The sequence below is a fragment of the Lepisosteus oculatus genome, chromosome 9 (assembly GCF_040954835.1).
Source record: "Lepisosteus oculatus isolate fLepOcu1 chromosome 9, fLepOcu1.hap2, whole genome shotgun sequence".
Classification (NCBI taxonomy): domain Eukaryota; kingdom Metazoa; phylum Chordata; class Actinopteri; order Semionotiformes; family Lepisosteidae; genus Lepisosteus; species Lepisosteus oculatus.
In genome coordinates, this window is record NC_090704.1 from 36,480,855 (window position 1) to 36,493,027 (window position 12,173).

Here is a 12,173-nt window from a genome sequence, read left to right on the forward strand (position 1 = left end):
CAAAGTGTGAGATTGATCAAGGAGCAGCACAGTAGGAAACCTTAATTATTCTCAAGGATTTTGTCATAAGGAAATATAGTTGCCAATAATACTAGCATTTAAGGGCACAACAACAGTTCATTCAACATTCAAAGTTCTTGAAATTTTCTGTGCCCATCCCTGATCTTTGGTTTTCCACAACTTTTACCCTAGGTTTTTTTTAAAGATCCTTTGGTGCTTATGGTTGAATCTTGTGCTTTGAAATGCATTTAGGAACTTTGATTTATAAAGTACAAATTAGATTCAACTTCTAGGTAACATGTTTTATAGTTAACCAAATGTTATTTATTCATAACATTCTTCAAAGCACTTGACTGGCATGGTTTTCGCTGTATTTACATCCAATAAACTGTTCGAGAACATTTTGCACAGTGTGCAAATGAGCACAGTTTTGGTAGCGCTTGTAAAACTGAAACAACCTTCAGTAAGTATGTACTGTCTGTACAGTAATACAAATCAGTATTTTCTGATTGGTGATGCCTCCTCTCCTGTGCAAAGAGGTGTTCTATATTTAATCACTAAGGTGCTGGATATCCAAAGCTTGTATTAAATTTATATTAAATAGAAAAGTAAAGGATCTTATTCAGTCTCAACTAAATATTAGTGATGAATATTTCTAAAATGGCAATATGGGTTCTGCTTGGTTCTCCTCAGGTTATATGTGAATTTTTCAAACTCCAGAGCTATTATAAATGCAATTCTTGTATTGACTGTTTACAAAGGAAACAAGACAGATTCAGAATACTCTTAAATTCAGATGCTTGATGTATGTGTGGTTGATTTTCTAAAGACAAGTTCAAATTTTAACCAGTAGGTTCTGCACCGTTTACACAGTTTTTTCACGCAGAGATTGGGCTGATTTACTGTACTTCAAAAAACATTCTGTCTCCAACCAGCGTGGAGATGACTTTGTCTGGGGAAAGTGAAGTGAATAGAGGCCTACTAATGTAACAGTTTTATTTAACTTACAGTTTATGGACCATGCAGGTTGTATCATACTGTACTATTAATTTGATAATTTCTCTCTAGGTGCTTATTAAATTTAAGGCCATTCTAATCTTGAACAAATACAGTATAACCAATGTTTTTAATACTTACTGTACAAACATTTGCAATTTACTTTGGCAGTGTTGGGAGGAATTAATTAAGTTAATGGAGCACTCACGAAAAGAGAATTTACATGTACTGTGCTGTATACTAAGAAAATATTGATTGTAAGAAACAGGATCTAAATAAGTTAAGACATCTGGTGAATTTCCCAGTATTTTACCAACTTTGTTTAACATCAAATAACAATGTGCTCAGCTACAGTATGTATCTATTGATTCATGTGACTTTCTCTGTTGTTGAATAATTATTTTTTTCAGAGTACTAACACAGTTCACTGAAATGCAAATTATTATCAAACTGTTTGTATGTACACAAAAACCATATCAGTAAAGTGTTCCTGAAAATATTTTGAATAATTAAAATATATATGTTAAATATTTGGCCTTTATACTTTTATAAAGTATAAAAATCCCTACAAATAGAATAATATATGTTATGCCCTGGATACTAGTTTTTCAATCAGGTTGACCTTCCCAATCTCATGTAATTGAGCAGACTATTTAAGGCTTTTCCCCGTTTATTATGTGCTCTGATATTACTAAGCTTCGCAGTACTGAGATGCCCACCTAACAATGCCTTTTCCATTCGAATCCTTAGCAAATCAGCGGGGTCATTCTATTGTACCTTCATTGTTTTTCTCTAATTATACCAACTGCTCAGGTATATTCTGGAGAAATCACTTAAAAATTGGATTTATGAATAATTATTTTACTTATTGACTAACTGCTCGGTCAATTCCTGATTTTCACCATTTTCATAATCCCCCATTTGTTACAATATGTAAAACCATAGATTCTTAAAAGGGCGTACTGTACTTTCTTTTTCGCATCACTGTACACATTTGGAGACTAACAAAGCTGATAAAATAGGGTGGTCTATGACATGTCTGCCACCAACAAACAACACAATCAGTGACTCCCACAGCATTCGTTTGTGTATTGTTTTTGCCAGTTTGTGTCATTAAAAGCTAAATTTGGAGATATTTTTGAATCTGTCTGACATCCGTCTGCAGCTCCAGTTATGCGGCCATTGTAGCGAGTGTGGCAAACTGCACTCGCAGCATGTGCAGAGCAGAAAGAGAGGAGCCACATCACACTACAGTTTTATTACATTTACATTAATGTAATTTACACTACATTACATTTATTACAAGTCTAATTTCACGTGGACTGTAAAAACACATGAGTATGCTATATAATGCAATATACAGCAGATATTTTATTTTTTTTATCATACCAAACAACTATCCTCTCCCAATGGCTCACTAGGTCCCCGAAAATCATACACTGCTTGCAGCAGTGCTGGAAACTCCAATGCCACTATCCTTGTGCTGTTATTAGTGTAAATATTTATTCAGCTTGTCACTCTTTGTTTGTCACTCTTTTTGTGTAAACGCCCTTTGGCTGAACACAATCATGTATGAGAACAGTCAACAGGTTTTATTGGAATTTTAAGAACATTGAAAATTGTAAATGATAATGACACTGAAATGCAAATTAGGGAATATTATACTAATGAGTTTTGGTGTGACTTTAATATAAATATATCCTTCACTCGTGCAGTAGGTATTCATCAACCTAGAGCAGACAGAATAGGACCAGCAGAATGATGGTTCTTAGAACAGTCATCACTCTTTTCCTGTGTCAGTCTGTCGTGGCTTATGAAAAAAACACCTGTCCCGGTAAGTGTGATTGATACATTTTTAGAAAGTTCACAGTTCTGTGAAGATTTTTCCCTGTAGTAATGAAATGACAGCAGTGCTTTTCTTATAAGTGCTTTTTTGTCGTTTAATGTATTGCGGGCCTCATTCAGTTAACACCAATAATGACCTCTCATTACTTTGATATAGGTGGAACAAAAACTATAGAGTGTTTTGCTTATTTTAATTAACTTAAAGTTTGCTGATATGCAGATAATATCTAGAAAGGCAGTCAATGTGTAATAAACATCCTTTTTTTCTTGGAGAGCTGCAATCTAAAATGCATTTCAGTGTACTTCCAATATAAACCGTGACCACATAAAAAGAGATATCACACATTTGCTAAAACATTGGTCAGAGTCTTTCCAGAAGATAAATGAGGGATAAATGAGAGCCTGAGCATTCAAAGCATTATGTCAGCTTTCAAATTATGGACAGACCTGAAAAAATACCTACTGTAAATAAGCCAAAGTCACTTGCTTTTTGGCGTTAATTCCGATTGAAAAGTACCTCTGACTCTTGCAGGATTCTGGTCCTGCAAGGTTTGTAGTGCTATGTGAATTTAAACACCTACTGCAGTACGCATCCTTAACAGCTAACTACAATGCCTCAGACTCAATGCACATTTGCACTATGCACTTTTTATAGTACATGGAAAAAAACATGGTCTACAATGTTTTTTTTTCCAGTACTACATATTTATTGTTCTGTTGTGATTATTTATTATGTTTGTAATGTACTGTCTACATTGTGTGGTGTTCTCTGTTGCACTGTGTTGTCTGATGTATTGTATATGTCCCGAGAAATCAGCGCAAGAATTCCAATGTACATGTACATATGGCAATAAAATCCTCTACTACTACTCTACAGTGGAGCGCACAGTATCTCCACTAGTTCTGGCACTGCATAGCTCATGTGATTGTACTGTAGATCACAATTCTTTTCTTTTCTTTCTAAGCTCTAATGTTCTAAGCTCTAAGCTTATCCTCAGCGTCCATGTTATTTCAGCATCCAGTCCATCTTTTATTTAATTACTTTGTGACACTACAGCTCCACTTGTCATGGAGAAGGTTCCAACTATGTGCCTTCACATATCAAGTGATCTTAAGCCAACATGGAATTCAAGACCCCTTTCTTCAAAGGTAGCTTAGAAATGCCATGTGTACTAAAAGAATCAGGGTTAAGCATCTTATTTAAGGACAAGTATCTGAGTATCTGAGCTGGGAGATCATGATTCACCAAAGTGAAGAAAAATATAAAATATAGCAAAATAAAATAAAAAAGGATTTATTTCAGTGCTCATGTACACCAGCATTGTTTGGGGGGGGGGGGGGGGGGGCATTTTACAGGATATACAAACAAAAAGGAGAAACAAAAGAGAAACAATATCAATATAATATTGAACAAAAAGAAAAGAAGTACATAAGGCAAACACTAATTAAAAGCATGAATAAAAAGATAAGACTTTAGATGCAGAAACCTCTTCCCATTTTTTCCACAAACTTAGCTGTCTAAAATACATATAAAGTAAAATTAACTCAAAATTCATGCTGTATAACACTTTAAAATCAATTAAATATGTTAGCTCATAGCTAAAATACTTTGACTACATTTGTTTATTTCATCCTTTCAAGGCTAACTTGTTATCTTCTGTGTTTCAGATGTGAAGATTATTGGCCTGAATGACAATGAGAGACTGACCCTGCTCCAGGGGTGCCCAGGAATCCCTGGAAGCCCAGGAAGCCCGGGAACAGCAGGTGCTCCTGGATCTCCAGGCTTGCAGGGACCACAAGGCCCTCCAGGTAAATCCAGACTATTCTGGATTCTTCTTCCATAATCACAAGTTGCTTTACTGTGATTGACACAAATCTGTCAAATCTGTCAAAATTGACACAGATTGACACAAATCTGCTGTTTTTGACATTATTAAAGAGGATACCAAATGCTTAATTCAAATTTCTTTAAGTCTGTCTTCACAAAGCCTCTTCATACCTAATAAATGAATTGAGGTCTTCAATAGAGGACTGCAGTACAGACCATTGGACTTTGGACTTAGCAATAGTCAAATATATTTTAAGGTCTTATAGCCATTTTTGCCATGTGCCCAAGACATTAAAATAACATTACAAATGTACAGATTCTCTGCTGTTAGTATGAAAAGGTACACGGTCTCAGAAGTATATGTGTACAGTTAATCTAATCACCTCCATGCTGGTTTTAGCTGTCCATGAAGAAGTTGAATCTTCCATTTTAACTGTGCTTCTACGTTGTAGGTCCTAAAGGACCACAAGGCGAGCCTGGCATGATGGGACCCAAAGGTAAGTAAATGCTTTTCTATTATTTATGATATTATATAGGAGCCCAAGATGAGTGATGGATCCCCACCCCAACCATGGATATTGTGACAAGAACAGGCGTTGTATACTGCAAATATAATTTCTGGTTACAGTTTTACAGTACAGTTTGTCTTCCCTAAAGATCCCCCATAACTTAACTATTGAGGCCATTTTGTCACCTCTCCATCTGAACTGCTGTGTAGTGGTGCTGCTTGCATGTACTGTACAAAGGTTTACTGAGGATGAATCCACTAAGTCAGACTCAGAGCCTCAAGTATCATAACAATGAATGTGTTAGGCTTAATGTACTTCTTGTATCTTTGTAGGAGACAAAGGAGATCCCGGGGTCCAAAGTGACAAAGGTAAGTTAACAAATGTGAATTTTACCCACATAATCAAGAGTATAACCATGAACAAAATATATCATATATCATAATGATGGATGGGAAACCAAAATAAAATGACCACAGTGAACCAAAATTATTATGCATATTAATAACAGAAAAGCATCGTTTTGTGTCTTAGGTTATAGCAAAATCTCAAGAAATTTGGTTGCATTGCTGAGATTGGTGTGGAAAGAATTGCTGCCAGCGTGATGTCATCGTTCTTCCAGGCGCTCAGAACTGTAAGGAGCTGCTGGACCAGGGGAACTACATGAGCGGCTGGTACACAGTGAGGATAGCAGGAGGAAAAGCCCTCCAGGTGTTCTGTGACATGGAGACGGACGGAGGCGGCTGGCTTGTGAGTGAAATCTCACTTCTAAGAGTTAGAACATTTGAATGTGTAGCACCTCATTTCTGGGCAGATTCATTCACTAAGTAATATATTGTGTGTTCAAATAATAAAGTAATTTTTTAAGATAAATTATTACTACTTTCAAAACATACACATCAAAAAATCTCAAACACATTATGAAATAATTTCATGCCCTTGCTATGTATCAGGTTCTGAACAGAAATATTATTTTTTTTGTTTTAATTACACAAAAGCCTAATAGGTTTTTAATATACAGTATGTATTAAGATATCATTATAAGGAAATATAAGACTTAATAAACACATATACTGTACTTTAGGGGAACAATATGAATTAAAATATAAATATTAAAAAAAATGGAAAATACCAGGAAATTTAGTTCTCTAAAAAGACTTAGAACTAAAGAAAATCAATAGCCATGCAGCCACAAGGAGAGCATGCAAACTCCACAAAGACAGTGCCTTGCTCCAGAATTAAACCCATGACTGAAATGTGACAGCTCTGCTACACACCACATAACCAAGCTGGCGTACAACCAGATGTATAAAATCATATTTTTAGGAAATGTGATTGTTGTCCCTTAACCTACTGCTACAGTATATGAAGCTACAGTATGAAAAACCAGTGTCCAGTCAAAATAAATTTGATTCAAATTTATTTTATGGATTATCTTTCATTGACTTAATTTTTCTTAAATATTTGTATTGGTGAATTTGAGTGGTGAAGTGGCACAGTGGCTAGGATTGCTGCTTTGCAGCACTGGAGCCCTGGGTTCAATTCTGGACCTGGAGTGCAATCTGCACAGAGCTTGTATGTTCTCTCTGTGTTCAAGGGTTTCTCCTGTTTCCCTTGTGTGCTACAGTATCCTCCCACAGCCCAAAGACATACTAAAGGTTCATTGGCTTCTGGAAAAACATGTCTTTAGGTGTGAGTATGTGCTAGCATCATGTCCAGGGTGTACCCTGATTTGTGCCTGTTGCTTGCTGGGATAGGCTCCAGTGGCCTCCTGATACCAAATTGGAAGAAGTGTTAGACAATGGGTGCATGGATTTGTACATTTAATTTACTTCCACACTTATTCTTATATTTCTCATAAAATTATCTTATCTAATACTATTGTTTTGAGTTTGCTGCCTTATTTATAATATAATCCAAGCCAAAATATAATCATGTTTTCACTGTCAGGCACTTATCATAGAATCCACTCACTCCATTAAAATCTTTTTTTTTCATCTTTACCAAATGCTCCCACTTCTGCTTTGTTTATAATATTACTTACACTATTGTTAGGGTAAAGGATAATAAGAAAACTCCCATTCGTGTGCATAATTCTAACAATAAGTAGTAATAGAACTACGCTAATATTTCCTTTATAACCGTGGTGTTGTGGTGGTAGGTGATACAGAGGCGAATGGACGGATCTGTAGATTTCTACCGAGACTGGAATGCCTACAAGAAAGGGTTTGGTAACCAGCAAACAGAGTTCTGGCTGGGGAACGACAATATTAATGCTCTGACGGCCTCAGGTGAGTCTTATACTTCAGTGGTGTTTGGTCTCTGATGTTCATTGCAATGATTTTTAATCACTGGTGTGAATATGTATCTTCTATCTTAGTTAAAAACTAAGCTCTGACACTGAATAGGAATAGTGGAAGAAAGAGATCCATACAGTAGGATTCAAAGACATAAAGACTGAATTTAATAATGAATTCAATTCATATTAAGTCTACTAATGTTATTTTGTAACTTTAGTAGTAACTTAACAAGAAATATCAGAAACAGGAGAATATCATCTGTCAAGTCATGACACCTGAGTATCAATGGGAGTAGTGTTGACATTTAGTTGAGTCCACAAATTTACAGCCCTGCTGAGCACCTCTGAACAGTGAGACATAGTAGATGTCATTGACACAGTTTCAAAACAATCATGAATTTATTAGAGTGCACAAAGTCAAACTATTGTAGAGTAGGCCAATGGTAGTTTCATCCATGTCAATGAATTCAAATCCTCTCTCTGGGGACAATGTTTTTTTTAAGTTGTGCAAAAGCATGTAAACAATAACATACTGAATGCCCATCAACTGAATTTTTGTAGAAGTAAAACTTATAATTAATTTTCTGATTTTTTGTTTTGCATTTAAGGGAATTTCCAATTAAGGATAGATCTGAAAGATTTCGATGATATTGCTACTTTTGCCAAATACCAATCCTTCAAAATTCTGGGAGAATCAGACAAGTACAAGCTCCTTCTGGGAAATTTCATGGGTGGTACTGCAGGTAAGTTCTCACTTTGATTTGTTCACCCCCTGACTTCCTAAGAGGTAATTCAAGAATAAAAACTTATTAATTATTCATTTGAAATATGTCTTGGTAATATTATGATTTTGCGTTGCTTCCTTTACACATAACTGACATTGAAAGCCTCTACACTTCACCTTCAGTTTTTCTTTTCACTTGAAATCCTTTCACTTTTCATTTTGAAATCCCTTATAAAATGACCCGGTTCAAAAGTTGTTTCTAGCACAGTTATATACTGTCATTTTTCCAAATGTTATGTTAATCATGTTTCACATTATCATCTGTTTGTTTAATAATGTAAAATAAATGTAATATATAAACTTTTGTAAATGTTTTGTGGTTGTAAAGGGATTTAGTGTAGGAGAATTAAAATTACAAAAAATGGCTTGAGAAAGTTGTTGTTTTATTTTGCTAATTGATAATAAGATGAAAAATGTTGGTTTCTAAACCTGCAATTTCATTAGGCATCATGAATGTTGCTAACCTCCCAATCAGTTTAGGAAAAAAAATGTTTTAATTCAGCATACAGGTCATCATTGTCTTTTGCATATTCAAAAACAAAACTGCAAATGTACATTTGAAAACATGACTATAACAGTAAAATAGAAAATACAGTAGCTGCTACAATACTTTAAAACATAAAGGAAAGGCAGGAAAGGTTAAATTAATTGCTCATTACAGTGTTCAATTTGCTAATATAACAAGTTAGCCTGTTGCAAGGGATAAGTTTCTCTAATTCAAATGTGAAAACTGAATAATAATCAAACAGAAAAATAAGTGCAAATTCCACATTTACACAATTCACACTTGAAAATTGACCACAAAATATGATGCTTAACATGAAAAAAACTGTCAGGCAGAAATGGCAGTTTCTGGAATCACGTAAACCCCAGATATTTTTCCCAGTGGCGGAAATATTGTGTCAAAATTAATAACTTTTAACAGGTTTTTCTTTCAATAAATAGACCATTTAGTCTAAAATACATATAAAGTAAATGTAGAAAAATGAAAGTAATAGCAGACCATTAATAAAACTACAAGAACGTTATTCTACCAGTACTATTATATAATTTAATAAGATCTCATATGGCATACATATTGCTAGGTTCAGTTAATGAATGTGATGTTTTTTAAATATTATGCTGTTATATGTAAGATGTGTGAAGCTCACATTAAGCAGTGCTGCATTTGTTGCAAAAATATAACCAGCTAAAAAGAAGAAACATCTGATGGCTCCAGACCTTGCAATTTTTCTAAAAATGTCTTCATCTTCTCCCCACAGGAGATTCCTTGACAAGCCACAACAACCAAGCCTTTTCTACCAAAGAGCAAGACAACGATAGTTATGGTGGTGGTAACTGTGCCACTGCATATTCAGGAGCCTGGTGGTATAATGTGTGCCATGATTCCAACCTTAATGGTCTTTATCTGAAGGGACATCATGACAGTTTTGCCAATGGAATTAACTGGCACAGTGGAAAAGGATACAATTATTCCTATAAGTACAGTGGTATGAAAATAAGACCTCAGTAAGTTTGTACAAGGAAACAGCACAGGGGGAAATTTCTGATTCTTTTCAATGATTGTCACAAGAAAATATGTTTAATCATATTTTGTTTCAGAAACTTGAAGACATATTTCTATATATATTTGTTCCTGACTACTATACCTGAAACTCTTTGAATTTGGAACAACCATCAGTGCTCAGACCTCAATTCTGTAATTCATCCCCACAAACACAATACGGTTATACTACAGTATATTTTGTAGAAATATAGCTTTAATGCAATTTTTACCTATTAGGAGTGTCATTAGACATCAGTCATTAGAAAATTAAAACTGGGAATAAAATGCTTTGGTAAGTAAACCTTCACGAATACAGTACAGTATGTACCTCAAGAAGGGTAATGTGCTAAATTATTTTACTATCGGATTATAAAAATCCCTGTTTTGAGCTACACATATATGCTTTACTGCACAAATATGTTCACTATTCCTTTTTGTGCTTGTTTTTGTAACTGCTTGTCTATATAAATGGGAAATGTTCCAGCTGGTACTCTGACTTGCCTGTTGTTCCCTTGGCTAAACAATTCCTGTATGCATACATAATAAACTTACTGTGCCTTTCTCAGCAAACTGACTAAGAATTTCTTTTCTACAATTTTCTACAATTGTATGACAATTTTAATAAAATGTTGTGTATTAGCTGTGTTTCACATTTACATTAGTGGTTATTCATAAACTGTCCACTATTCACCCATCCATTTTCTAACTGCTTTATCCACAACTTAGGCAAGCAATGGGCACATGGTATGATACATCCTCGATAGGATTACAGTCCATTGAAGGACTCATACAGATGCTAACACACACTCACACCAGAACCATAGTAGAAAATGTAACAGGGTTGGAATACATGAATCGCAAGGCGAGGAACACAGGAGCAAGAGAACAAATCCTTTGAGAGGGACTAAGCAAAACACTCCACCAGAATATAGTCAGCATGAACCTTCAATAACCTGAACCACCTGAGGCAAGCATGGTCATAAATTGTTTTCAGGTGATACATGTCTCCTGTATGATTATATATGCATAGCAAACAACATTGACTGACAGGTGGGTAGAAGCATAGCTCACTGTCATGGTAATACTGACTCACTCCGTATCTCTCCAGAGAAGGCGAAAATGACAAATACAATATATCATTTTCATGATATAATAATAAAACAATACAAGAGAGAATATATATGAATGACTGTTGTTATACAAGTAGCTTTTCAATGACTCATGGATTGCAAATACAATAGCAATAATACTATATAATTTCTATAATACTTGTTGGGACTAGCCTCATAAATAGTCATACACTCATACAATTATATCAACATTCGTATGCTCAAAAAATGTTATTAGAAAACAAGGATTTCAATTATTTTCCAGAATTTATTATCAGACAGAAAAGTATTTAGAATAATAGGTTAATTCAATATTGTTATAAAATTAACATTTAATATTTACTAATCGAAAACAGATCCAAAGGCTTGCCTAGACTGTTCTGAGGAGGCTTTTAAAAGTTTTGAGGGAGAATCAGAAAAGAAGAGATAAGGATTTTGGTTAGCATTGTACTGAAGACACCTTCTGAAATGGAACATACACCTCATCTTTAAGGCTTGGAAACACGGCCACAAGTCAAGACTTAGTTGGGAAGAAACTTGGAAATTAATAAATAAATATTCAGTGGTGTCAACAAAAGTGGTGTCTTGCATTATGTTGTTGATATGACAAAATTACAGTTAGGAACTCATCACAAAATTACACTTGCCACAAAAGAAAATTTGGGTGGAATTGTGGATAATGAACAATCTTCCACCCAGGTAGTTACTTTCAGCTACGTTTGTTCCTGTTACAGGTCAGTTAGTAGTAATCACAGTCATGTGATTTTATTTTTGTTACTACCTGGATTTCAAAGATGATTGGAAACTGTTTTAAAGGTTCTATCAAGTTGTGCTGTCAAGGGTGATAATTAGTTGTTACATCACTAAGTCTAGTGACAATTGCCTAACTACGATACCCCTCACTGGAAGTTCACTCTGGCCCTGTGAGTGGATTTATGAGACATGACTTCCATCTGGTGTTCAGGCCCAGATGTGTTTTTTTCTTGGAGTTGGAGACTATTTGTCATCCATGTGGGCACTTCATCACTGGATATGTAAAGAATATCTTTATGGTTGGTTATCCAGATTAACGGCATCATTTTAGCTGCAAGAAATGTCTAAAGTGACAAAAATTTACTTAAAGGAGTTAAACAGTCCAGGTTTATTTTCTGTTCAAGGCAGTACAAAGATTATTATTGTCTCTCTGAGCACTTTAATAATACAAAATCACACATCTAATGTTCTTCTTTCTCCTTGTTCGCAATCTCTGGCTGCTCTTTC

The 12,173-nt window shown here is 34.9% G+C and overlaps 1 protein-coding gene across 1 annotated transcript; it reads left to right on the forward strand.

Moving 5' to 3' along the window:
- The first annotated feature begins 2,617 nt into the window (after positions 1 to 2,617).
- LOC102694955 (ficolin-1-like) lies at positions 2,618 to 10,374 on the forward strand. Its single transcript, XM_006635356.3, has 8 exons — positions 2,618 to 2,830; positions 4,510 to 4,650; positions 5,122 to 5,166; positions 5,511 to 5,546; positions 5,798 to 5,925; positions 7,337 to 7,466; positions 8,083 to 8,217; positions 9,521 to 10,374. Exons 1-8 carry the CDS (start codon positions 2,755 to 2,757, stop codon positions 9,769 to 9,771), a joined length of 942 nt encoding a protein of 313 aa, XP_006635419.2. The 5' UTR covers positions 2,618 to 2,754; the 3' UTR covers positions 9,772 to 10,374.
- The last annotated feature ends 1,799 nt before the right edge of the window (positions 10,375 to 12,173 follow it).